This window comes from Bubalus kerabau, chromosome 5 (genome assembly GCF_029407905.1).
Source record: "Bubalus kerabau isolate K-KA32 ecotype Philippines breed swamp buffalo chromosome 5, PCC_UOA_SB_1v2, whole genome shotgun sequence".
In the NCBI taxonomy this organism is placed as follows: Eukaryota; Metazoa; Chordata; class Mammalia; order Artiodactyla; family Bovidae; genus Bubalus; species Bubalus kerabau.
Window position 1 is genome coordinate 110,942,361 of NC_073628.1, and position 26,170 is coordinate 110,968,530.

General features: G+C 39.6%; 1 protein-coding gene across 6 annotated transcripts in view; it reads left to right on the forward strand.

Moving 5' to 3' along the window:
• The window catches only part of RABGAP1L (RAB GTPase activating protein 1 like), a 742,566-nt gene that overhangs the window by 583,416 nt on the left and 132,980 nt on the right, over window positions 1–26,170 (forward strand). For 5 of the 6 annotated variants that reach the window (XM_055582719.1, XM_055582720.1, XM_055582716.1 and 2 more), the window contains one exon: window positions 3,463–3,591. The exons of the other annotated variant lie outside the window; for it this stretch is intronic. In XM_055582719.1, the coding sequence (XP_055438694.1) occupies window positions 3,463–3,591 (129 nt within the window). The remainder of the gene's footprint in view (window positions 1–3,462; window positions 3,592–26,170) is intronic. 6 annotated transcript variants of the gene reach the window in all.

The following is a 26,170-nucleotide window of genomic DNA, read 5'->3' on the forward strand; positions in this document are numbered from 1 at the left end:
TCAGGTGGTCTGGTATTCTCATCTCTTTCAGAATTTCCCACAGTTTATTGTGATCCACACAGTCAAAGGCTTTGGCATAGTCAATAAAGCAGAAACAGATGTGTTTCTGGAACTCTCTTTCTTTTTCGATGATCCAGCGGGTGTTGGCAATTTGATCTCTGGTTCCTCTGCCTTTTCTAAAACCAGCTTGAACATCTGGAAGTTCACAGTTCACGTATTCCTGAAGCCTGGCTTGGAGAATTTTGAGCATTACTTTACTAGCATGTGATATGAGTGCAGTTGTGTGGTAGTTTGAGCATTCTTTGGCATTGCCTTTCTTTGGGATTGGAATGAAAACTGACCTTTTCCAGTCCTCTGGCCACTGCTGAGTTTTCTAGATTTGCTGGCATATTGAGTGCAGCACTTTCACAGCATCATCTTTTAGGATTTGAAATAGCTCAACTGGGATTCTATAACCTCCACTATCTTTGTTCATAGTGATGCTTTCTGAGGCCCACTTGACTTCACATTCCAGGATGTCTGGCTCTCGGTGAGTGATCATACCATCGTGATTATCTGGGTTGTGAAAATACATCTGATACCCCGCCGAAATATAAAAATCAATTTGTCTCTCAAAATAAGTCCTGCATCTCCTTTCTAATTTGCATCTGATAATCTTTTGACTTTTTAATAGTGGGTATGCTTAAAGTAAGCTTCCCTGGTGGCTCAGATGATAAAGAATCTGCCTATAATGCAGGAGACATGGTTCAATCCCTGGGTCAGGAAAAGCCCCTGGAGAAGGGGATGGCTACCAGTATCTTCTCCAGTATCTTGCCTGGAGAATCCCATGGACAGAGTAGCCTGGCGAGCTATAGTCCATGGGGTTGCAAAGAGTCGGACACAAATGAGCAACTCACACTTTCAGGCAGTCTGGAGCTTCGCTAACACCAGTGGTGTCTTGAAAAGGGCAGTCACAGAGAACTCTGAATTCTGGTTTCCAGAGACTTCATCTGAGTTGGGTTGTATCTTTCTTCTTTTGTATCATCTCAGAAGCTGGACTTGAAACTAGGCCTTGGGCAGTATTAGAAAATTAGGTGACCATGCTGCCTGCAGGCGATAGACTGTTCCACACCATTTTGGTCATCTGTAGGTAACTAGAGGTTAGTTGTACTGTCAATAGAAAAGGTGCGCTTAGAGGTTTTGAATGATGAAGAAAGCTACCAGTCCTGTTTCCCTACAAACTCTATAAGCAGTCTGTCTTGAATTTTCCCAACAGTTACCAAAGAGATAATCATCAGAACCGGTGTTACAGGTGAAATAGGATGTGGTATGTCTGGTATAACTGGTAGGTGGATGCTTTCTCGATAATTCAGCAGTTGATATTTCAGTTGAAGAGGCCCACTTTTAGGCTGAATTTGTTTCCAGTAACTGCCTTTCCCAGTTAAGGTGAGTTGATAGCACTTTATCCTGCTAAATATTCTCTCCACTACTTATTGCCACCATCTTTCAGTATCTATGAGGGAGGAAATAAGTCTGAGGTGTACTGAAGCTTGTTTTTTCCCTTGGCACTGTTAGCCTGGCTCTATTTTCTGATTACTAGTTTACGAATCTAAACTTGGGCCAACCTAGTCCTCTGTGAAAATGCCTGCTGTGTGAATTAATATTTTATTTTACATGTTTCTATTTAAAAGAGAAGCAAAGGGGAGAAAAAATTATATAGAGAGAGTGAAAGAGAGATGAAAGGAGGATTCATTCAGTTATTCAGTAAATTTTAGTTGAGTACCTCCTATAATCTAGGCATTAGTCTTATCACTGTGAATACAGTAAAGAACAAGACAGATAAGTCCCCTTTCTTTAGGATGAAAGCAAATGAAAAACTAGAAAACGACTGGATGAAGAATGACTTGATGGGCTAGGAGGAAGAATTTAAATGCTCAGAAAAGGTCTAACTCAAATCTTATATTTGTGCTTATATATTATAGATATATATATATATCTAAATCACAAAGTTATTATCATAATGAAGATGAGGGAGAAGAATATTCCAGACAGAGATAACAGGCAGTAGCCTTCAGTTAGGAATGAACTCAGTGTGTACAAAAAAAAAAAAAACCCAAACAAACCAGAAAGAAGGCTAGTGTACTTGGAGCTTGAGACCAAGAAGAGAGATGCAATTCATTTTGTTGAAGGGGAAGGCAGGGCCCCAGATCATAAAGGGTCTTGCAGGTAATGGTAATGGTTTTGGATTTTATTCTGAGCACAGTAGGAACCATTGGAGAACTTTACACAGAAGAGCAGCATGATCTGAAAAAGTATCTAGCTGCTGTAAGGAGAGGGAGAAAGAGGGAGACCAGTTGGAAAGTTACTGAATGACTCAGCTGAGAAACAACAATGGCTTAGACCAGGGTGGTGGTGATGACAACTCATTATGAGCAGAATTCCTCTGACTTCCTCTGTCTTTCAATGTAGTTGTTAATCAGTTTTACATTTGAATTTAAATAAAGTAAAATTTGAACTTGCATGTAGTTCTGTGATTTCTAGCTACCATATTTTTTTGTTTTAATCATTTTCTTTCTGCCATTTTTGACAATTAAGTGCTGACTCTTAACACCTAGTTTCTTTTAGACTTGGCCTATTTCAGTGTACCCAGTATGCCTCAGTCTCATGATTTGTATCTCAGCATTTGCCAATGATTACAGGTAGTTGTTTATTAAAACATTTATTGCCTTTCTTGTTATAAGATCTTTCCCACAGGAAATACAGCAAAATATAAAGAAGAAGAAGAAAAAACTATAACCTCACTCTTCACCATTTTCTTTTATTTCCTTTCAGTCTTTTTTCTGTGCGTGCATATATTTTCTGTGCATGCATATAAGTAGTTGTTATTTCTTAAGTAAATTTTGCAAAAGTAGCTTTCCTAAGAAGTTCAGTAGTTAAGTGGTTTGCTTAATTTACTTTTTTTTAAAGTCTTTAAGATATGGAACAATATCTTATTTGCTATTGTCATTAATTGAAAAGTCATCCTCTCATTAGGTGTTTGTTATGTAACTCTTCTGTGCTTTAATTGTACTGTCTGTGTCTTCCCAGCTTGGGGGTAAAAAAAAAAATCCTTAAAATGCCCACCAAGTTAAAATCACAGATGTGTCCCAGAGTTCAAATTTTTTCCTTTTTCTGGCGTTTTTTTTTTTTTTTTCCCCAGAGCCATAATGTGGTTAGCTTTGCCAGGGTCCATCATTCTAATCTAGAGGTTATGTAAATTAAATGTTAGCTTGTTAATTAATTCCATTGTCACTTCTAGGATTTATGGTGACTTATTTCAGCTTATATAAAGCGGTTAGAAATCTCTTCCTAAAAGTTTTTGGACCTCACCTAGATCTTGGCCAATAAAAGTTACATTCAGGAAAATAGAAATTGCTTTTGCAATGTATTTGTTATGAATGTAGGTTAAAATGTAATGGACGATTCTTGGTGATTGTTTTGTAGACCTCAAAGGAAGATCTTCTGCAGGCTGATTTTGAAGGCGCCTTAAAGTTCTTCAGAGTCCAACTTCCAAAGAGATACAGGGCAGAGGAAAATGCAAGAAGGCTAATGGAGCAGGCTTGCAACATTAAGGTAAGATAATAAAGGTGGAACCTGAATGCAGAGTAACATGGCAAATTATGGAAAACCCTCTGTTTGTTGCTGGATTCTGACTGTGTTGAAGGCGATGTGGTATCTGACCTAGTCTCTCTCAGACATTTTTGTCAAGGTGGTCTGTATCTGTAGTGGCTGTATCTTCTAGTAGGACTTAGAGTGAGCCTTGGCTGGTTCGGATCGTAACAAGAGGAAGACAAACATTGATCTTACAAGTGGGCCTCTAGAGGAGCCTGCTCTGATAGTGGTTTCCACAGCAGCAGATTTAGTATTTAGATTTTGCCATCTATTTTAAGATCATTTAGGGCCAAGCAAGAAACGCACCCTTCCCACCAGTTTCCTGTTGGCTTGGGGATCTGTCAGAGGAGGATTTCTAGGTGAATCAGTTTCTGGAGTTGAAAGGGGTTACATGGCTCCGGCTCCATCAGGTCTATCCATGGGCTTTTTGTGCTTAACTCTTACTGGATTTTAAGTTGGGTAAAGTCATTCTCATTTTCAGTAGATGTTCTTGATTTGGAGTGTAATGCTTTCCAGTGAATACCTGTGTCTATTGAGGAGTTTCCTGTTAGATGTCCCATTGGTTTTTTCTGCTTCCTGCTGCTATGCAGATAATGAATGTATAGTATACAGGACTTATGGTGGTGGTATTTGTTCCTACCTACTTATATTTTGAAATTCATGGCTATGCTTAGTGGCCATCTCTGATGGTAGATGTTTGTCCATGGGTTTTTGGTTTGCTACCTAATTTCTCTCTGGTTTTTGTTCTGTTTTGTTGTTTGATGTGAATTATTTAATCCAGTTGTTATTTTTTGATGTGGGGGCAAAAATAGTACTTAGAAAAACTAGGTGAAAGAATCAAATAAGTTTTAGAGGTGTTTGTTGATGATCATAGCCAGAAAGTTGATAATTTCCTAATACAGAAAAATTATACAATCGAGTTTTATAATAATGTTAATTAATTTTGGGGCTTCTTTTATATTTATAATTAATCCAGTAATTCACCAGAGTCCATCATATTACTAATTTGTTTCTGTTCCTTTACAGAACTAAGTTAAATAAGCTTGATTGTGAGTTTGACAAAACTAAGCTAAATAAATTTGATTATGAGTTAAAGAAAAGAAAAGCACCCTGGTTAGGCCATGCTTTCCTTTCTTTAAGGGGCTTTGAAAGCTCTGTCTTGATCTGCCCATTTCCATCCCACACCTAACAGATATATATGGCTATATTTCTCCTTATCACATGTCTGATAAAACTAAACACATTTTATAAATAACTTGAAATAGAAATCCCTATCTAGAGAATTGTGGTCAAGGTGAGATAGCACTTTTTACAGGTTTTTTAAATCTATATTTGTTTTTTGGGCAGGGCTGAGTCTTTGTTGTGATGCAGGCTCTCCAGTTGCAGTGCCTGGGCTTAGTTGCCCTGCAGCCTGTGGGGTCTTAGTTCCCTGACCAGGGATTGAACCCACATCCCCTGCACTGGAAGAAAGATTCTTAACCACTGGGGTAGTAGCAAGATAGTACATTCAAAAAAAAAATTTGGAACCAATTTACTGATGTAAATTCTTGTACCTTTGGCATATTCTAGGAAATCTTCCTAACCTAACCATGACAAAAATATAAATTTGTTTTCTGAACAAAGATCCCAGGTCTTGTAGACTTTACATTCTTACAGAAGGAAACAGACAGCAGTAACCAATGAACATAATAAATAATATACTTAATATGTCAGAAGGTGATAAATAGCTATGAAAAGAGAAAAAGTAGGGCAAAATAAGCGAGATTGGGTTGATGGGGAGAAGAAGCATTACAGTTGTTAGATAGAGTAGATCTCATTGAAGGTAAAGAGATGAGTTAGTCATGGAGATGTCTAGGGGAGGAGCACTACAGCAGAGGCAACAGCTAATTCAAAATCCCCGAGGCTGGCTCATGCCAAGTAAAGTTAAGGAACAGCAAGAAGACCAGTGTAGAGCTGGAAAGAAGGGAAGGGGAAAACAAGGGCAATAGGAGAGGAAGTTAGAGAGCTCTAAGGCCACTGTAAGGGCATAGGCTTTGCTTTGTATGAAGTGAGGAGCCCTTACAGAATTTTGAGTGGAAGAGTAATAAGATCTGTCTGAGGTTTTGGAGGATCACAGTGCCTACTGTGTTGAAAACAGACAAGAGGAAGGTAAGAGTAGAAGTAGGGAGATCAGATGTGGGTTTGCAGTAATCCTGGTGAGAAATGATAGACTGACCAGGGTGATCATAATGGGGAGAGACAAAGAGTGGAAGTGGTTGGAACCTGGACATATTCTGAAAGAGAACCGACAGGACTTCATTGTGTATCAGACATGGGTGTGAGAGGAAAAAAGGAGCCAAAGTGATTCTACAGATTTGGGATGAAGCAATTATAAGATACAGTAGCCATTGGCTTATTAGGCTCATGACTGAAAATGTGCTTTGACATAGACTTCCCTTTAGCAAAATGCCCAGTGTAACACATTTTTTTTTTTTTTTTTGGTGTCGTTAGACTTGTGTTTGAATTTTAAGTTATTTTAAACTAGATTCTAACTGTTCAAAAATAACAAGTCAATGTTGAATGTAAGTAATTTAGGAGAAAAAGATTACATTGTCTTTCAAATGAACTCTGTATTCAAAGAGATCATTTTCCAAAGGTATTAAGAAAGATAGACCTCTAAAGTCTTCATCCTGAAACGAAAGCTTTTAAACCCTTTATGACTGTTCTATTTGACTAAGATCAGATGACTAAGCAGAAGCCACGTTTGTCTGTAAAGGTTGAAAATACATTCCATTGGTCATGGTGACTGAATTTTGTGGGTGGTAGGTTTGAAAGATAGGCTTCATCCAGTTGGTTGTTCCCGAGCTGCTAGAAGGAAGTACTATAACCTGGGGCAATGCTGTAGGGACCTATTAAAATAAAACATTCATTTCTAAGAATAAGAAAGTAGAGAGTTAAGAGGTACAGGTAAAAGTTTTCAAGGGAAATCTCGAATGATGGGGAAATCACTGAAAACAAAAAACCCAGGAAAGTGATTTTAAAATATGAAATATAACAGGGAAAGACTTTTGCCCAGTATAATTTTGAAGCTCCTCCGAGGATGGAGGAAACTAACAGTTGTCAAGCCAGAAACATGAGATCTGAGAGACACTGAAACATAAAATGTCAGAAAACAAGTTCAAAATATGACCTGAATGGATTGTTCCCGGGATGAAAGTGCTGTGTGCAACCACAGTGATTTATTTGCACATGAACAAATAGATAAGAATTCTTTAAAAAATAATACTAGGTTATTTTGTTTTGTGTATTTTGTTAGTTTTTTGTGTTTTCTAAGGAGAGTACCTTTTTCTTAGATACAGTACCCACAGGGTTGTTTGGTTGTTAGTTGGTCAGTCACTGTTGTATGTGACTCTTTCCAACCCCATGGACTGTAGCCCACCAGGCTCCTCTGTCCATGGGGTTTTCCAGGCAAGAATATTGAAGTGGGTAACCATTTCCTTTTCCAGCGGGTCTTCCCAGATTAGGGATCAAACCCATAGCTCCTGCCTTAGCAGGCAGATTCTTACCACCGAGCCACCAGGGAAGCCCACCTACAGGAACACCATTTTAATTTATAACATGATTGTGAGGTGGAAGCCCACCTACAGGAACACCATTTTAATTTATAACATGATTGTGAGGTGGATGTGAGGTTTAGTTGAAAGAAGGAAGGCATAAATAGTACAGTATTCAGGGTTTGTGCTGGGACTAGAAGGTAGATCTCCAACATGAAAATTTAAGATTGTTAACCAACACCTGCATTTTGAAATAGCCTTTATATCAAGACCTTAAACATTCATACATACTCGCACATATATACCTGCAGTGATACTTATCCTTATGTATGAAGCACTCTGATGTTTTTTCTTCTACTGTATTATATTCTAATTCATTTTAAACTTCTCTCCTTCTCCTTCCAAATCCCCAAACCAAAAAGCTAGTCACAACGCACTAAATGGATTTCATAGCAGCTTACAGTTTTGAAAAAGAACTCAGGCCTGTTCCACTACTGCTCCCTCCTCCCCTGCCCCCATTCTGATTGACTGCAACTGTGAGAGGTTGTGGAGGGTGAGGTGTTACACTGAATAATGAAAGTGGGAGTCTGGTAAGGATGTGAGTCATCGTGCCATCTTTATAGCAGCATATGCGGGCAACTGGAAATGTTAGGAAATAATGGACAGACCAAAGCTCCATATTAGATGGAACATTTAAAGAAAAAGGCAGCTACAGTATGGAATAGGCAAAAAAGTTGAACTCATGATTTCTTATCCACAACCTGTGTAAGATTAAGAAAAGAATTTCTGTTGAAAGTAATCCATTTTTTAAAATTTTAATTATTTGTATAGTATTTGTATATGATCATATAGTCTTTGAATGGACATGTTCTCTTTTAATTACCCTTCAAAATGAATCTGTCTTCTAATTCAAAGAAACTGGGTAACCAGTAATTTCAGTCAACTGACTGGTTTTAAAATAAACGCAACAGTTATAGGTAAAAAATAACTTGTGAGCTCTGTGTGTTGATAAGAGGATTTATTGATAAAGCACATTGGATTGGATAAATAACTTGATTCTTCTGAAACCTGTGTGATACTAAATATCAGGAATATTTTTGGTGGTTTTTTTTTTTTAATTTACTAACATGACTTTAAATCATTCTGATATTTCTTCTGTTCCTTATGATCCAGCGAGGCTAAAATGAGAAAATATGTTTACCCATCAGACTTTACTTTGAAAAATCATTTAGTTACTAATATATGAATATCTTACACTTTCACAAGAAGGCAAATTTTGTTGAATATCATTATTCAGTTGTTAGCTTATAGTTTAAAATTTTGCTATGGAGAGCTTCTTAAACTTGGATCTTGGCTTCATGGACTCTGAGTCACTAGAAATTTGAATTTCTTTATATAACCTTCTAAGCATCCTGTGTTTCCTAGTGAGACAATATATAGCCTTTATTGGATTCTTAAAGGCAACTCAGTGACTCAAAGAAGTTAACTTTTGTGTTGTGGGATCATCTTAAACATATTAAGAAAATAGATATTTCTTTACAGCATAAGAATTTATAACTGTACCTATACATATTCAAATATATATATATCAGTTCAGTCCCTTGATTGTGTCCGACTCTTTGCAACCCCATGGGCATGTAGACTTCCCTGTTCATCACCGACGCCCAAAGCTTGCTCAAACTCTTGTCCATTGAGTCGATGATGCCATCCAACTGTCTCATCCTCTGTCATCCCCTTCTCCTCCTGCCTTCAGTCTTTCCCAGCATCAGGGTCTTTTTCCAATGAGTCAGTTCTTCGCATCAGGTGGCCAAAGTATTGGAGCTTCAGCTTCACATCAGTCTTCCCAGTGAATATTCAGGACTGATTTCCTTAGGATTGACTGGTTTGATCTCCTTGCAGTCCACATATACATATAACCTTTATAATTATTCCTGTGTTTTTTTTTTTTTTTGCATACTTTTATTCAACATTAGTCACATATTGTATTAGGTTAAATTGATTAAATTACCATTCTCTTTGGTCAAATGCATGCTAAGTTGCTTCAGTTGTATCTGACTCTGTGTAGCCCTCTGGACTGTAGCCTGCCAAGATCTTCTCTCCGTGGGATCTTCTAGGCAAGAATACTGAAATGGGTTGCCATATCCTTCTTCAGGGGATCTTCCCAACCCAAGTTCAAACCTGTGTCTCCTATATCTCCTGAACTGGCAGGTGGCTTCTTTACCATTGGCGCCATTTGGTCAAAAACTGCCAGTTATTCAACATTGTATATGACTTAATTCAATATTTCATGCCTCCTTATGTTTCAAATAGACTATTTATGTGATGATGACATATTAAAAATTAGGCTTTTTTAAACGTAGAGGCGTTTATTTAGTGGTCATGGCTCTGATAAAAACAAAAAGATGGAAAAAAAAAAAGATGAGTTAGAAGAATAAAATATAACGGAAGTCAGAGTATTATTATACGTTAGTCCTATGGCTGTGAAAACCTTTCCTGAGGATTAGTCTCCAAAAGCTGGGGAGCACGTCTTTTTTTCTCCAGTTAACTTTTGTTTGGAACAGTGTTACAAGTGCCACAGTTATGATGAACCCTGTTAGCAGTAAAGTTCATCATATCATTCAAAATATTCTTTTGGTAGATCTTCATAATAAAATGTTTGAAAAAGTAAAATAGCCTATATTACTTGAATTTTATTGGTAAAATAAGTTGAACGATATTAAAACTGCAGTCTGACATTAAACTGAAAGAAGGAGATTAGAGGGAAAAGGTCATTTACTGAATAACTACTATGTGCCAGGAGCTATGCAAGAAGACTTCTCAGAGTAATTAAGAGTTAAGGTGAGACCTAAGGATTAGCAGGAATTAAGGAGTACATCGGGGGCTTCCCTGGTGGCTTAGATGGTAAAGAATCCACCTGCAATGCAGGAGACCTCTGTTTGATCCTTGAGTTGGGAAGATCCCCTTGGGGAGGGCATGGCAACCCACTCCAGTATTCCTGCCTGGAGAATCCCATGGACAGAGGAACCTGGTGGGTTACAGTCCATGGGGTCACAAAGAGTTGGACATGTCTGGTGACTAAGCACCAGAGAAGGCAATGGCACCACACTCCAGTACTCTTGCCTGGAAAATCCCATGGATGGAGGAGCCTGGTGGGCTACAGTCCATGGGGTCGCTAAGAGTAGGACACGACTGAGCCACTTCACTTTCACTTTCATGCATTGGAGAAGGAAATGGCAACCCACTCCAGTGTTCTTGCCTGGAGAATCCCAGGGACGGGGGAGCCTGGTGGGCTGCCGTCTATGGGGTTGCACAGAGTCGGACACAACTGAAGCAACTTAGCAGCAGCAGTGACTAAGCACAGCACAGCACAGCAAGGAGTACAGGGTGGCAGGGGGAGGGAGGTTCCATGCAGAGAATATGCAGAGGCTCAGAGGTAATAAGAATAGATTGAGTTGTCCAAAACCTAAATGAATTTCCTCACTAGAAAATAGAGTTTGAGGAGGGAGGGAATGAGAGGAGTAGATGGAAGACTAGAGAGATAAGCGGGGGCCAGACAGCTGGTACAGAGCCATGTAATCCTGTAATCCAATGGTAAGCAGCTTGGATTTTATCCTGGGGGGAGGGGAATGGATTGAAGTTTTAAATAGGAGACATAAATGATCAGATTTACGTTTTAGAAAGGCTTTTCTGGCTGGTGTGTGGAAAATGGATTAAAATGGATAAGATTAGATATTGGTAACAGACCAATTCAAGAGTGGTTGCATTAATCCAGTTAATAAGTGACCAGACTAGTATTAAAGAGATGTGGACAGATTCCAGAAATGTTCATGAGATAGAATCAACAGATTCTAGTGATTAAATGAGCGCTTAGGGCAGAAAAGGAGAGTCAGTAATGACTCTAAGGATTCTTACTTAGGCAACTTGGTAGTAGTCACTTTATGAAGGCAAGCAAAGAACAGACTACAAGAATGGAGGATAATGAGTTAAGTGTGGGACATGCTAAGCTCGTGGAATATAGCCACAATCTCAAATCCAAGTACATAAAACTATCCAATAGGCAGCAGATATGGAGTGGAAGTCAGATCTGAGCTGAAAGTAGGCATTTGGATGTCATCAGTATTTGAACTATGGGAGTTGGTGAATTTTCAGAGGAGCAGAGAGAAGGGTTGAGGATAGATTCATTAACATATAAGAGAGGCACTGAGGCATAGAAGCTAGTGAGACTGGAAAGGCAACACTCAGAATAGTGTGAAGTGTGAAAGCTAAGGGAAAAGGTATATTTTCAAGAAGGAAGAAGTTGAACAACTAACCAGGATCCTTAGAGTTCACGTAAGATACTGAGAGTAGAAGTGGATGTCGTGCAACAGTTAATGATAAAGAGGTGCTTTAGTGACAGCAGTTCAGTGCAGTGATGATGTATAACAGCCAATGATGCAAGGAATAAATGGGAGGTGAGTCAATGGAAAAGGGAAGATGAGACAACTTCTTCTAAGGAGTTCAGCTTAGGGAGATAACAGAGGATGACAGCCAGCAAGGCAGAGCATAAGTACAAGAGATGTGAGGTTGAGATGAATTTTTGGAGGATGGGGAAGATGGCTTTAAATGCTTAAAACTCCCACAATGAATCAATGTCTTCATATAGTATCTACTACATACCAGGCACTGTGCTAGGCCCAGGGAATGCAAAGTTGAACAAAAGCAGAAAAACTCCCAGAACTCAAGGAGTTTATATTGTGCAGAAGATATTAATTAATCATGCCTTAATAGATATACAATTACGAAGTGAGACAAATGCTCAGAAGGGATATAATAAAGATATATGAAGAGCAGAGAGCAAAGGAACCTGACTTTGACCCAGGGGATTAGGTAAAGCTTTCTTGCACTGAAATGATAAAGCACTTCAGACTGAAGAAAATGTGTGGACGCTGTGGGGTGGGAGTGTGGTATGTTTAAGAAATAGGAGATGGCTCAAGGAATGATGACAGTTGGTATCCAGGGGCCAGACCATTCATCTTCAAATAAGAAGGAAAGGTCCACAAGAGAAAAAGCTAAAGATTCGGTATATATCAACAGAGACAGACCTCAGATAAAAGAATGTACTTTTTTTCCATTAGAGCAGGAGGGACTGAGTAGATGGGGAATAAAGGCAAATGTGCAGGTTAGAGAAGGGAAGGGAAGGACGAAAGAAATTGAATTCTCATATTCCATTTAAAGGTTTCTCTTATTTCTGTTAAGCAGCATCCAGAATCAAGGGGATGTAGTAGAGCTAGAGATCTAAAGAATACAGACAAACTTTTAGATATTGTAGAGAATGGAAGAACTAACTGAGAAAACACAAAAGAATTCTTGGGCTGAATTGTTGGAGATCATGAATTCATAATGGCAAAAACCTGCAACTTTTTTTTGGAGTTTCTCTAGAAACACCCACCAATCCAAATGTATACCTGAAGAAAGCGATTAGTTTCACTTATAGCTGAGGTTTCCCACCATCAGACAAAAGAAGGGCAGTGCAACCTGGGCAGTGGAGCACTAATAAGTCAGACCTTTGGGGGCATGAGAGGGAGGAGTAAAGGGAGGATCTCTGATCTGTAGCTTTTGCCAGTTTCCAGGTAGAATACTTCCACCATGGCCAATTTCAAGGTACCAGTGACTTAACAACTGGCACACAATTTCTATTAACAGTCATTTCTGTTGGACTGGTAGCTTCTAACACCAGCACACCATGGGGTCAGAGAGATAAGGCTCATAGCAGGAGAGTGGTTAACATGATAGAAAATGGAATAGAACCAGTGAGAGAGAGAGAGTGACAGATAGGGATTGAGAGACTGTAGGACAAGGGGGTGAGGGAGAGGGACAAAGAACTGAACTCTAAGAATGCGGAGAGTGGTGGCCGAAGACATTAAAAGTCTTATTGGTGATTACCCAAGAGAAATGCATCTTTTCTCCAAAACTACTTTTATTTTAAGGACAGTTTAGTGACATTAGACGATAATACTGACCTGTGCTCAGAATTTTCAGTTGGTAGCTCAGGCTATGATTTTTCTAGTAGTAATGTACAAATGTGAGAGTTGGACCCATAAAGAAGGCCGAGCACCGAAGAATTGATGCTTTTGAACTGTGGTGTTGGAGAAGACTCTTGAGAGTCCCTTGGACTGCAAGGCGATCAAACCAGTCAATCCTAAAGGAAATCAACCCTGAATATTCATTGGAAGGACTGATGCTGAAGGTGAAGCTCCAATACTTTGGTCACCTGATGCGAAGAGCCGACTCATTGGAAAAGACCCTGATGCTGGAAAAGATTGAGGGCAGGAGGAGAAGGGGACGACAGAGGACGAGATGATTGGATGGCATCACCGACTCAATGGATATGAATTTGAGCAAGCTCTGGGAGATGGTGAAGGACAGGGAAGTCAGGCGTGCTGCAATCCATGGGGTCTCTAAGAGTTGGATACGACTGAGCTACTGAACAACAAAAGCTCAGGTTTCTTAGCAGCAGCAAAATCACACCAGTTGCTAAATATTTTGCCATCCATGGCTAGTTCATACAGTTTGCTTCTCTCTGTCCTAATGAAATTACCACCATCACTACCATTTTACTCTAATTGTAGAGATTTAAAATGCATTGTAAGAGGAATAAACAAAAAGGGCAGAGACTGTAAGAGTAAGGGAAATGAGAGTAAGAGGAGGGCTCTAGTGGCTAAAAACAAAGTCCTACCCTAGCATCTTCCTCTTTCACACCAAAATCATCTTCCTAACCCTGCTAGAGAGGGGGCCACCACTGGCCATATGTTACCATGGTAACTACCTGCCTCCAAAAACTTGAAGCTCTTAGTTACCTATATATTATACTATGATGGACCATTATCCATTCTCCCAAAGTGGGTTAATACAATTTGATCTTGCCTCTCACAAATCATGCTTGCCTCTCACAAATCATGCTTTTCATGGACTAGAGGTAAATTCATTTATCTGGAGATTTAATTTTTCCCTCTAAGAACTCCATATCTGTAACCATGGTTTTGAAGTTAACTGTTTGAAAATAACTATAAAGAACATTTGTATTAAAAGCAATTTACCTCTAATTTCTTCATGCCGTTTGCTATTTCTTTCTGGCAGTTGTTGCTGTGTATAAACAAGAATGTAATCTCCCACATAGAGGCTTTTTCTGAATTAGCAATGAGGCCACACAGAGGCTTTTGTTGACTCCATGAATCTAAAAGACACACCGTTATGTGCATTGTGGAAAGGGCTCGTGTTTGATGGAACCATATCTCGTGTTCCTTTCCTGTAGAGACCACTCACAGCCACAGTTTGGACTATTCGGTTTCAACTGTCATAGTGTTCTGCCAGATTAGTGTTAGTTTTGTTATAGGCTACAATGATGTGATCATTAACAAATAGTGAAGGAGTTTTGATATCACAACATTTGCCTCACTTTTCCTTTGAAGCTTCTATTAACATTGATAACCCTCAGTGTGCCTTAAGATTGGGGGAATTGTTTCATTTTCCTCCAAACAGGGATTAATAAAATTTGATTCTGCCTCTCACAAAGCACACATTGTAGGGACGAGCAGAACATGCATTAATGTTCACCATGCTCTGAAACAGTTCATAGCAGGTAGAGAAAACAGGCCAGAGCTCCAGATGCCTAAGCCTCAGCCGCCCTTCATCTTTAGAAATCTCTGCTCTTCTGGCCATTCCTAATCATTTGTATCCTTCGTTGCTTCCGCTGTTTTATTCTACCATCATATCTGCTTCTGCCTTTCATTCTCTTTCAGTTTATTAAGGAGAAACCATGTAAACACTTTTAAATTAACTTGATGGGTGAACCTGGATATTGCATGATGAACTGATCTATAAAAATCATTTCATTGTCCTAGTCCAAGAAAAGTAAGATAAATGGATATAAATGGATATAAAAATTGATTTTTATGTGGGCATCTCTTTTTTCAGAAACAGAAATACTAAATCATAAGAATACTTGCATCTCAAACTTGGTACAGTGTCCCTAGAGCTCTCCACATACATTAACAACAAAAAAGGACACTTCAGAACTACTCTTTCAACTAGAAGTTTCCCCCCTCTCAAACGTTTAAGTATTCTTTTTCCCTGCAGCTAATTCAGTCTCAGCAGTCTTCTAAAGACTTAGTAAGACAAATGGTTATGCTCTTAAGTGAGAGTTTCCATATTTCATATAACTTTCTGCAGTGCTTCGCCAATTATCCAGTTGTTGTGATTTATGTTTATCTGTGTAGGAGAATAAAGTTAGAACTCCTCTTCCTTCTCTCGAAGAAGTGGTAATAAATAACTTTCCCATAGCTATTTACAGTGAGAGGCACATCTCTTTGTTTTCCTTTGTTGAATTTGTTACAGTATTGCTTCTGTTCTATGTTTTGGTTTCCTGGCCATGAGGCATGTGGGATCCTAGGTCCCCAAACAGGGATGGAACCCGTACCCCACTCCCCTCACCATTGTAAAGTGAAATCTCAACCACTGGACTGCCAGGGAAGTCCCCCTCTTTGATTTTTTTTTTTTAAACTACTTGAATTCATGTTGAGATTATATTTAAAGTATGCTTCACAGTTTGTGTTTGGGGATCTGATTTAGACAAGAAAATAAATGTACTTCTCTGTGCCCCTGTTGCTGCTCATTGATAATAATTTAAGTTTTTTTTTTTTTAGGTAGCAATAAAAATAAATTATAAATGTCTTAGGTGTTTAAAATAGGTTAGCTAGGAAAGCTGAGCCATTGGAACTTGGGGGTGTTTCAAACACTTCAACTAAAGCTGTGTTAGACGCCAGTGCCTCTCCTCTGGGGTGCATAAAGTATAATTATATTTACTTAGTTATTCATATTCTTGTTTCATGAACTCATGGATCCATTTAGCATTTAGCTGGGAAATGACCAAATCTAATTATTTAATAATACTCTGGAGAGCTTACTTATTTTACTATTACACCTTTTTCTCCCTCTCCCTGCTCAACCGTGAAAAGTTCTTTTCTTTTTAAATGAAACATATCAATGAGAATAGCAAACCAAAAAAGATAATGGAGATTTTTTAAGTGTTATTCACATATCACCAACTGTTTGTCAGGCTTTCTGAAGCTCCACTTAAAGGCAGACAAACTTCTAAGGGGAAAATTATATACCTTGATATAGTTGTTGTGCTGTGCTGCGCTTAGTCACTCAGTTGTGTCCAACTCTTTGTGACCCCAGGGACCATAGCCCTCCAGGCTCCTCTGTCTGTGGGGATTCTCCAGGCAAGAATACTGGAGCAGGTTGTCATGTCCTCCTCCAGGGGATCTGCCCAACCCAGGGATCGAACCCAAGTCTCCCGCATTGCGGGCAGATTCTTTACCTTCTGAGCCACCAGGGAAGCCCTCTGTAGTTGCTAGTTGTGATTAAATGGGACACTCCTTTCTCATAGTCAGTTCCTCTAGTCTGGAGACATTTTATTGCTGCCACCTGTGGAAGCGATTTCTTTCATCTGGAATGTTTAGCCTCTTCCTTTTCTGTGCCTGTACCACTTTCTACCTAAATTTCTGTAATATGTGATTCAAATGGTTTTATCATCAGCATCATCACTCTTATCATCATTATTATGTGAGGGAATCTTGGCATACAAACCACCTGAAGAGGTGGTAAAACTTACCACGACATACCATTTGTCATGACTGAACGAGACAGAGTGTTCCATCTCGTTGTTCAGGTTGGGGGAAGCTTCAGTCACTCGGTTTGGCACAGGCTCAGTGCTTTCAGCAGTGTGTTCTTGGCAGTCTTTCATTCATTCTCCTTGCCAGGCACTACATTATCCTCTATTATCCTCTGTCCTTAGGGTCACTGTACTTTTTATTAGCTCTTACTACCTATTGAAGTTGTTCACTAAGTTGGTTCCTAACCAACAGTACTGTTTTTTCTGGGTCTCATGTCTGTCCCCCAGTTTCATGCCTGTGGTAGTTTGGTAGAGCTGCTATAATAAAATACCACAGATTGTGTGGCTTAAACAGCAGAAATTTATTTTCTCACGGTTCTGGAAGCTAGAAGTTCAAGATCAAGTTGTTGGCAGTTTGGCTTCTTCTGAGGCCTCTCTCCTCACCTTGGAGATGGCTTTCTTCTCTCTGTGTCCTCACATGGTCATTCTGCTGCCTGTGTTACCCGTGTCCTTACCTCCTCTTCTTACAAGGATACCTTCCCTAGTGGCTCAGACGCTAAAGAATCTGCCCGCAATGTGGGTGTACCTGGGTTCAATCCCTGGGTCGGGAAGATGCCCTGGAGAAGGGAATGGCAACTGTCTCCAGTGTTCTTGCCTGGAAAATTCCATGGACAGAGGAATCTGGTGAGCTACAGTCCATGGAGTTGCAAAGAGTTGGACATGACTGAGCAACTAACACTACTACTATACTACTACAAGGATACCAGTACTGGGAATTAGGGCTCAACATGTGAATTTTGAAAACATACAGTTCAACTCCTAGCAGTGTCTTTCTCATAGTCAGCAGAATGCTAATTTTTCTGAAAATGTTCCCTTCTTAACTTGAACTGTATCTCCAGCATCTGATGACACATGACAGTTTCCTGTGTTTGTCAGTGTACCCAAGTTCTCCCATTTTCTCCTAAATTCTCAGATTTTCTAAAATATCCTATTTTTCTTCACTGTCATCAGCCCACTTGGCTGGCAAGGAATTTCCTCTGGCATGCATGTTAGCTTAATTTATCTTGTATCCCCTGTTCTGGTGTGGTCTACATGCATTAACTTGCGTATACTCCTGTCTCTGTGCTGTGTGCTGTGCTTAGTTGCTCAGTTGTATCCGACTCTGAGGCCACCATCTGTCCATGGGAATTCTCCAGGCAAGAATACTGGAGTGAGTTGCCATGCCCTCCTCCAGGGGATCTTCCTGCATTGCAGGTGGGTTCTTTACTGTCTGAGCCACCAGGGAAGCTCAGTCCTGTCTCTATATAGTATCATATCTTATTCAAACCATAAGCTCCCCCAATTCCCATCAGTTCCTAAAGGAGAGGCTGTGAGTTGTACAAGTAAATAAGTTACATCTTAGCAGGATGCCCAGTGATAGAAGAAAATCTCTATTCTGTTGTAATAGAATGAGTATTTTAAGCAACACCATGATTTGGATACTGTTTAAGACCAAAGGATTTAGTTTATTTCTAAAATCATTTATATACAACCTTTTATTCAAAAATGAAAGTAAAGTGGAAGTAGTCGTTCAGCAGTGTCCAAATCTTTGCGACCCCATGGACTATATAGCCTGCCAGGCTCCTCTGTCTCCAGAATTCTCCAGGCAAGAATTCTGGAGTGGGTTGCCATTCCCTCCTCCAAGAGATCTGCCTGACCCCAGGATCGAACCTGGGTCTCCTGCATTGCAGGCAGATTCTTTAGCATCTGAGCCACCAAGGAAGCCCTTATTCAAAAAATATTTCATGAAATTTTAGGATGGCTTCCCAAGTGGCTCTAGTGGTAAAGAATTCACCTCCAGTGCAGGAGACACAGGAGATGTGGGTCAATCCCTCGATTGGGAAGATCCCCTGGAGGAGGGCATGGCAACGTTCTCCAGTATTCTTGCTTGGAGAATTCCATGGACTGAGGAGCCTGGTGGGTTACAGTCCAAAGGATCACAGAGTCAGACACAGCTGAGCGACTAAACATGCAGGGTTGTAGACATTACTCTTGTAAGGGAAAATTTTGGGATTAAATGGTTTTTTTTGACATGGTAGGATCTTAGAACCTTCAGAATTTGTAGTTATAGGCCCCTGACATTGCTTGTCTGGACTATTGTAGCTGCCTCAGACTGACTAACTGGCCTCTCTGGCTTCAACATTTTATTTTTTAATTGAAAGATAATCACTTTAAAGAATTTTGTTGGTTTCTGCCAAACATCAACATAAGTCAGCCACAGTTATACATATGTCCCCTCTGTCTTGAAGCTCCCTCCCCATCCCACCCTTCCAGGGTGTTACAGAGCCCCTGTTAGAGTTCCCTGAGTCATACAGCAGATTCCCATTGGCTGTCTGCTTTACATATGGTAGTGTAAGTTTCCATGTAGTTTCTTTTACTTTTCTTTTCCATGTAGTTTCTGGAGTTTCTTTTACTCACTACCACCAGAGTTTTCTGCCTGGAAAACCAACCTCATCTTACCGCTCCTCACTTCAGGGAGCACTGCTGGCTCTCAGCTTGGCACGCATCCCCAGGTTTCACATCAATATGCCGTATGTTTTCCCGACCTCGTCACATCTTGTCTCTTCTACCTGGAACTTGTTATGACTATCCTGAGAAAGTTACTCGATTTCCTTGAGTATGAGTTTTCTCATTATGAAATAAAGCTGCTGCTGCTGCTGCTGCTAAGTTGCTTCAGTCATGTCCAACTCTGTGTGACCCCGTAGACGGCAGCCCATCAGGCTCCACCGTCCCTGGGATTCTCCAGGCAAGAACACTGGAGTTGGGTGCCATTGCCTTCTCCGTGAAATAAAGCTAATACCTACTAAACAAAAATGAAGAATTAATAAAGCTAAACATTTCTATGAAGCACTGGCTAAATGATTTATCCAATCCTTTTGCAGTTATGAGGTCAAGCAAACCCCTATCATCCTTTCATACCCAGAACTGACATCACGCCTTCTGGGAGCCTAGGCTGCTGTTTAATTCTGGCAGTTCCTCCACTAGAGCACCACAGTTGGAGTTAAGAGTGTGGTTTTCTGAAGCCATGTGGTTAGAGTTAAACCTTGGCTTCTCTATTTCATTTTATCTGGCGTTACCTGTACCTCAGTTATCTCTTCGGTAAAATGAGGATTATATTGTCTGTATAATAGGATTACTGTGAGGATGAAGTGGGATAATATATGTAAGAAACTTAGCAAATACTGTGCATCATTAGTATACAAAAAATGTTCATCGTTATTACTGTAATCGGTTTGAGTCAGTTTCTCCCATTGTGAGTTCCTCAAGGGTTTTTCTCTACCTTGCTACTCTCTAGATGCTTTGGGCTGGTTCAATGCCTAGCATAAAAGCTGGATCACTCATTAAATCACTCATTAGTCACTCATTAAATATTTATTCAGTTAACATAGCCTATTCATTCCAGATGAGGAATATTGGGCTTTAAATCCTCTCTGAAAATACTTGGGAAATAGAAAAACCCTCCTGTGTCCCACTGAAAAATATTCCAGGTTTCTTCCTATAGAAAAGTGGAGTATCTAAATTTCTTGGTCTGAATGCAGCTTTAAGAAGGATGTCCATCATATTGTATAGATTACAGGGATCATGTAATATAAATTGGTGAATTTTCCACCTTTCAATACCTTTAAGACTTAGATAGACTACATAGAAGGTCAGCTTTCTTCCCTGATGCTTAGGTAACCAAATGCTCTTCCTTAACTATGCAAGATTTCAGATTATTAGTCAATAATTTTAGAATTCTAAAAGTTTTTTCAAGTCTTATTTGCATAAACCTCTTGGTTGTCTGTGGTCAAAACAACTGTTGAAAGAACTGAAGCCAAGGTGTATATACCACAACCTTTTGAAATAGGGTAGACATGGGACTTCCCTGGTGGGTCATTGGTTAAGACATTGAGCTTCCACTGCGAAGGGTTTGATCCCTCGTTGGGGAACTAAGATCCCACATGCTATGTGGCAAAAAAAAAAATTAAATAGGGTAGACAGTCAAATTTAATAGAGTTTATAATCAAAAGACTGCTAATACGGATCCCAAATGACAGACTAGTCTGTTCCTTCTTACATAAGAAGTTATAGTCATGTTTTGTGTTTTTTATGAAAAAATACTCTTTTTACATATTTCATAATTATTAATTATATTTTATTCTTCATGAATTGAAGTCAGGGAGTATCAACAATATAGCTGCATGTTTATGCTCCGCATTGATCTATTGCTGAATAGCAAGTCATCCCCGAACTTATTGGCTTACAACAACAAAATTTCCCACAATTCTGTGAGTTGACTGGCTGGTTCTGCTGCTGTTATCTCTGGATTCATTCATGTGGTAGCATTCAGCTGGTGGGATAGCTCAGAGTAGGGTCTCCCTTTCCAGATGGTTTTTCATCCTGGGCTGCTGCTCAGCATTGTGGTCTCAGATTTCCAGGAAGGCAAGACCCAGTGCACAAGCACCTTTCAGGCATCTGCTTGTGTTACATTTGTCAGCGTCACATTGACCAAAGCAAAGCACATGGAGAGCACTCCACAGGGAAGATGATGCCAGGAGACGTGACTGATTGGGAGCCTGTCTTGTAACAATCTACTACACACACTTGGGATAAATTTGTGTTTCAGTACATAAAAACAAACCAACCACCCCCCACATTAACTTTGTTTCTGATGAGAGGACTGAGTTTGATGTGGAGAGACTTCCTTTCCATTTAATGTATTTACTTTCATTTATTAATACTTTTTATTTAATTATATCTGTATCCTTTTGTGCAATTTCTTTTACCATAGGCTGATATTGCTTCTTCAATTGAAAAAAAAAAAAAAAACTTTTTCCATAAACCATTATCAGTTTGGGTTCCCTGATGGCAGAAGTAATAGTTGCTTTTGAATTGTTAATGAAACTTGAGTAGAGATACTCTGATTACAAAGAAAATTCAGTCTGTGATATTAATTTTATTATACATGAGAAAAGTTCACAGGAAACTTAAAATTCTTCAGGTTTACTGTGACGTAGCTACCAATAATTTATAGGGGATTTGAAATAAATATTCTGTTTTATTTTCAGGATATTTTGGTTTTATTTCAGTTGTACTATGTGTTATCTATCCAACATGTTGACCAGAAAGAATGGTTTAGATGGCATAAGTCACTGGGAAGAGAGGAATGCATTTGCCAAAATGAATGTGAACACCTTCATAAGACAATCACACACAGGTATATTGCAATCAAAGATTTAGAGACAAATCTGAATCTCCTAAAATACCTACTTTTTTGGCCAAAGTAGAGCAGCAACTCGCCCTTAAATTCACATACTCTGATGAGAAAATTAAGGTTGACTATTGACATTGGTTTTTCAAGATAAATGTCTAACATTATTTTTTCCGAGGGTAGGATGAGTTCACCCTATTTTAAAGAAAGGACAATCTGATACTTTCTCTGACACAGAGCAATGAAAATATGGTGGAACCAAATGAAAGTTTGCCACAAGATACCAGCCTAGCTATTCTGTGCTTTGTCGTGGCGGATTCTTTCTTTGGATCTAACGTATTTGTTTTAATTCAGCTCAGGGTTTGGCTGTGGTCATCTGATCCCAACAGATGTAACTTTAGACTTCTAACATGGATGATGTAGTTAAACTCATCTTAATGTAAGTTTTTCATGGTGGACCATGCATAGATTGTCTCCAGGAGTAACTGAAAAAGAGCTAGTTTCCTATCTAGAGAAGAGGGTAAAAGTGTGAAAGTGAGTGTAACATCACAAGATCGAAGCTCTAATGACTTTGTTTTTGATGGATCCAGGATCTGGGGAGTAGGGGAATGGACACCAGAGAAGAGACTGTGTAATATATTCCCAGTATTGGGAGGGAAATGCCATTGAAAAATGAAGGAAGACAAAAGAAAGTGGGGGAAAGATCTAGTACTTTCTCTTTTGAAAAATCGGATCCCCTAGTAGAGTACAGAAGGTGTCCCCAACCTCCGAGTATCTAATGCTTGATGGTCTGAGATGGAGCTGATGGAATAATAGTAGAAGTAAAGTGCGCAGTAAATGTGATGCGTTGGAATTGTCCCCATACCAGCTCCCTCCTCTGCCCCACCCTTCCGGTCTGTGGAAAAATTGTCTTCCACGAAACCTGTCCCTGGGGACCAAAAGATTGGAGGCCAGAGTACAGCATTTATCAGGAAAACTGCTGCAGGAGACAGATCTTGCCTTTACTGCCCAGAGATACTTGCTGCTGTGAAGAAGTGCGCAACTTAATCTTGCCTATTGGCTGATGTTCCCTACTGTTTTCTATTAACTGAGCCCCAAATCAGATCCAAAGACATCCTCCCCAGAGAGTAGGTGGATGGATGGTATAAACTAAGTGCTTGCTATGGGCTTGTGGCCTGAGGAGATGGCAGGCCTGTCTCAGGCTCTCCCTACCACCGTGTTGATAATATCCGTGTGCTGGCACTGGGTACCCACGCAGCCCGCTCCTCCCTGCCTCCCTCGCTGATGTCCCTGTGTGCTCCTGCATCTTGCTGGAACATCAACAGCCCAAGTCCCTTTCAACTGCTTGCTGCTCCTACTTATTTCCCCCTCTCATTCTGTGTAACTTCCTTTTTTCCTTTGAAGGAACCATTGATTAGCATTAACTTTGAAATGAGAGAAGCCATAACAATGACACCTTCCTTCCTTGGATGCCTGGCATGTTTATCATTTAATCATCACCTTAACATCATGAAATGCGCTTACTGATCTGATTGTACAGATAGAAAACAGGTGCAGAAAACAGTGGCCTCTAACAAAGGCCACTTGGTCAGTAAGTAACAGAGCAGAAATTTGACTCCAGGCAGTCTGGTTCCACAGTCTGTGCTTGACTATCATCGCTCGTATGCTTTGTTTTATATTAATCTTATACTACATAACTTTTGAAGGCAGTCATTTTAGAAGTTGTTTACTGTTGCCAGTATTTATTGGTCACTTACAGGATGTAAGACTCTTCTGACTCACTATGATTGCATTCAATTGCACCTATTCATTCTTTTGCTTAATAGGTATTTTTAAATTTCTTGTGTACCTTCTGTGTCCCAATCCTGCATTAGTCTTTCTATTCAGTAATAATCACAACAGACAAGACTTCTGTCCTGACGCTCACAGGATAATGGAACAGGTGGAATAACCCAAAAATAAAGTATGATCAAGCGCTGTAATAAAGGTTTCAAAAGGAAAGAGAAGTTTGTTACAAGAGAGAAAATAGTAAGAAGATAGTTTAGACTGAGGAATGCAGATCAAGGAAAACTTGTGACATTTTCTGCTGAAGCTGTAAAAGATTAACAGCGCTAACCAGCTGTAGAGGAGTAGTAAAGTATGCTATAGAAGGTCTTTTGTTTCTGGCGAAAGAGTGGACTAGATGTCAGTATAAACTCTTCTGATACAGAACATCTAAAACTTCTGGATAAAATAGTTGAAGTATATTTTTAAATGTGTGGCTGAGTGGGGAAATAAGGAAGAATTTTAGGTGCCAGAAATTCTGTGAAAACCTGAATTCTGAGATACAAGTAAATTCTAAACCTATATTTTGTTCTTTGGGCCTTTGCTAATCCTTGGTGGCCTAGATTTAGACTTTAGCAGGCCTTGTGCAGAAGACAAAGTCAAACCAAGTCTTCTGTGTCATGGGTGAGTCAGGGAAAAGCCCATCCCCTCCTTACACCTCTTCTTCAGAGGGAGACAGTTGGGAGAAGCACCCATCTTGGCCTTGGTTCTTGAGTGAGTGAGGGTCATACACATCAGTCACATTCTTCTATGTGAAAAGATATTTCATGGTAAAGGAAAATGAATTTCATTATTAAAAAAAATACAAGCAAACCAAAAAACAAACAAACAGCCATTTTCTGGGCAGAGGAAAGGCTGTGTGGGAAGGCCCTTATGGAAAAAGGTACCTGACCTTTTCAGGGAACTAAAAAGCTGGTGTAGACTGAGCAAAATAAGTGCTGACAAATGAGGTTGTTAATGAAACCTGGGACCAGATCCTTGCTTGTCCTCAAAGGCTTTGGCTTGGATTTTGGATTTTATCCTAAGTATAATGCAAATCTTTTGGAGAGTTTTCAAGAGATTATCTGATTTATGTAAGAAAGAATAGATTAGAGAAAATATAAAAGTAAAGAATTCTTCTAAAGGCAAAAGCAGAGAAAAACTACAGTAATAATAAAGAGATGAGACATGGATTTGACTTGGATTAGGGACAACTGGAAGGCATTGATGGGTTCAGGATGTATTTTGAAAGTAAACCTGCTGATGAATTGGATGGTGAGTAGAATATGCAAGGCTGTCCCCAAGCATCTGTCTTGAATAACTAGTTGTCCAGAGGTCTTTTTCTGAATTGAGGAAGTCAGGAAGAGATAGGAAGAGGGAAGATCATGAGTTTGGCTTTAGAAATGTTGAGTTTTAGGAATGCTAAGTTTGACAAGTAAATGCAAGTGGAGACAGTACCACTATTCGATATACTAGAACTTTGTTATTCAGTTGCTAAGTCGTGTTCAACTCTTTGCAACCCTATGGACTGTAGCACACCAGGCTCCTCTGTCCTCTACTATCTCCCCGAGTTTGCTCAAACTCATGTCCTTGAGTCAGTGATGCTATCTAACCATCTCCTCCTCTGCCTCCCTGTTCTCCAAGATACTTAAAATATGTTTATATAGTTGAACTCATATTCGAATAAGCCATCCCTAGAATGCAAGAACTGAATATATTTGCATATGAAGTATAATATTTTGGGAAAGACACTGTCAGAAATTGACTGATTGTTCACCAAACCTGTTCTCTTTTCTTCCTGCTGATACAGCTTGAACTGCATTTCCCAGCCTCCTGTGCAATTGCATGTAGTCATTTGAATGGGTCTGGGCAGAGGAATGAGAGTACAAGTGGTATACATTTTTATGTTTCTTTCTGGCTGTTTGAAGAAAAAAAAAAAAAAACCTTCCATACAGCTTCTGTGCTGTCTGCACTTTTGCCAACTGATACACTCAAATGCCTTTGGAAACCACATATTGAAGATGATAGAATCTCTTCCTAAATGATGACATAGTTCAGAAAACCCCCAATCATACCCTCCTGCTTACTGAACTCTACATGAACAAAAAAATACACTGCTTTTATTTTAAATTACCAAGATTCTGTAATTTAGCCACTAGCTTCCTTCATGGCCCAGACAGTAAAGAATCCACCTGCAGGGCAGGAGACCTGGGTTAGATCCCTGGTTTGGGAAGATCCCCTGGAGGAGGGCATGGCAACCCACTTCAGTATTCTTGCCTGGAAAATTTCATGGACAGCAGAGCTTGGAAGGCTACAGTCCAT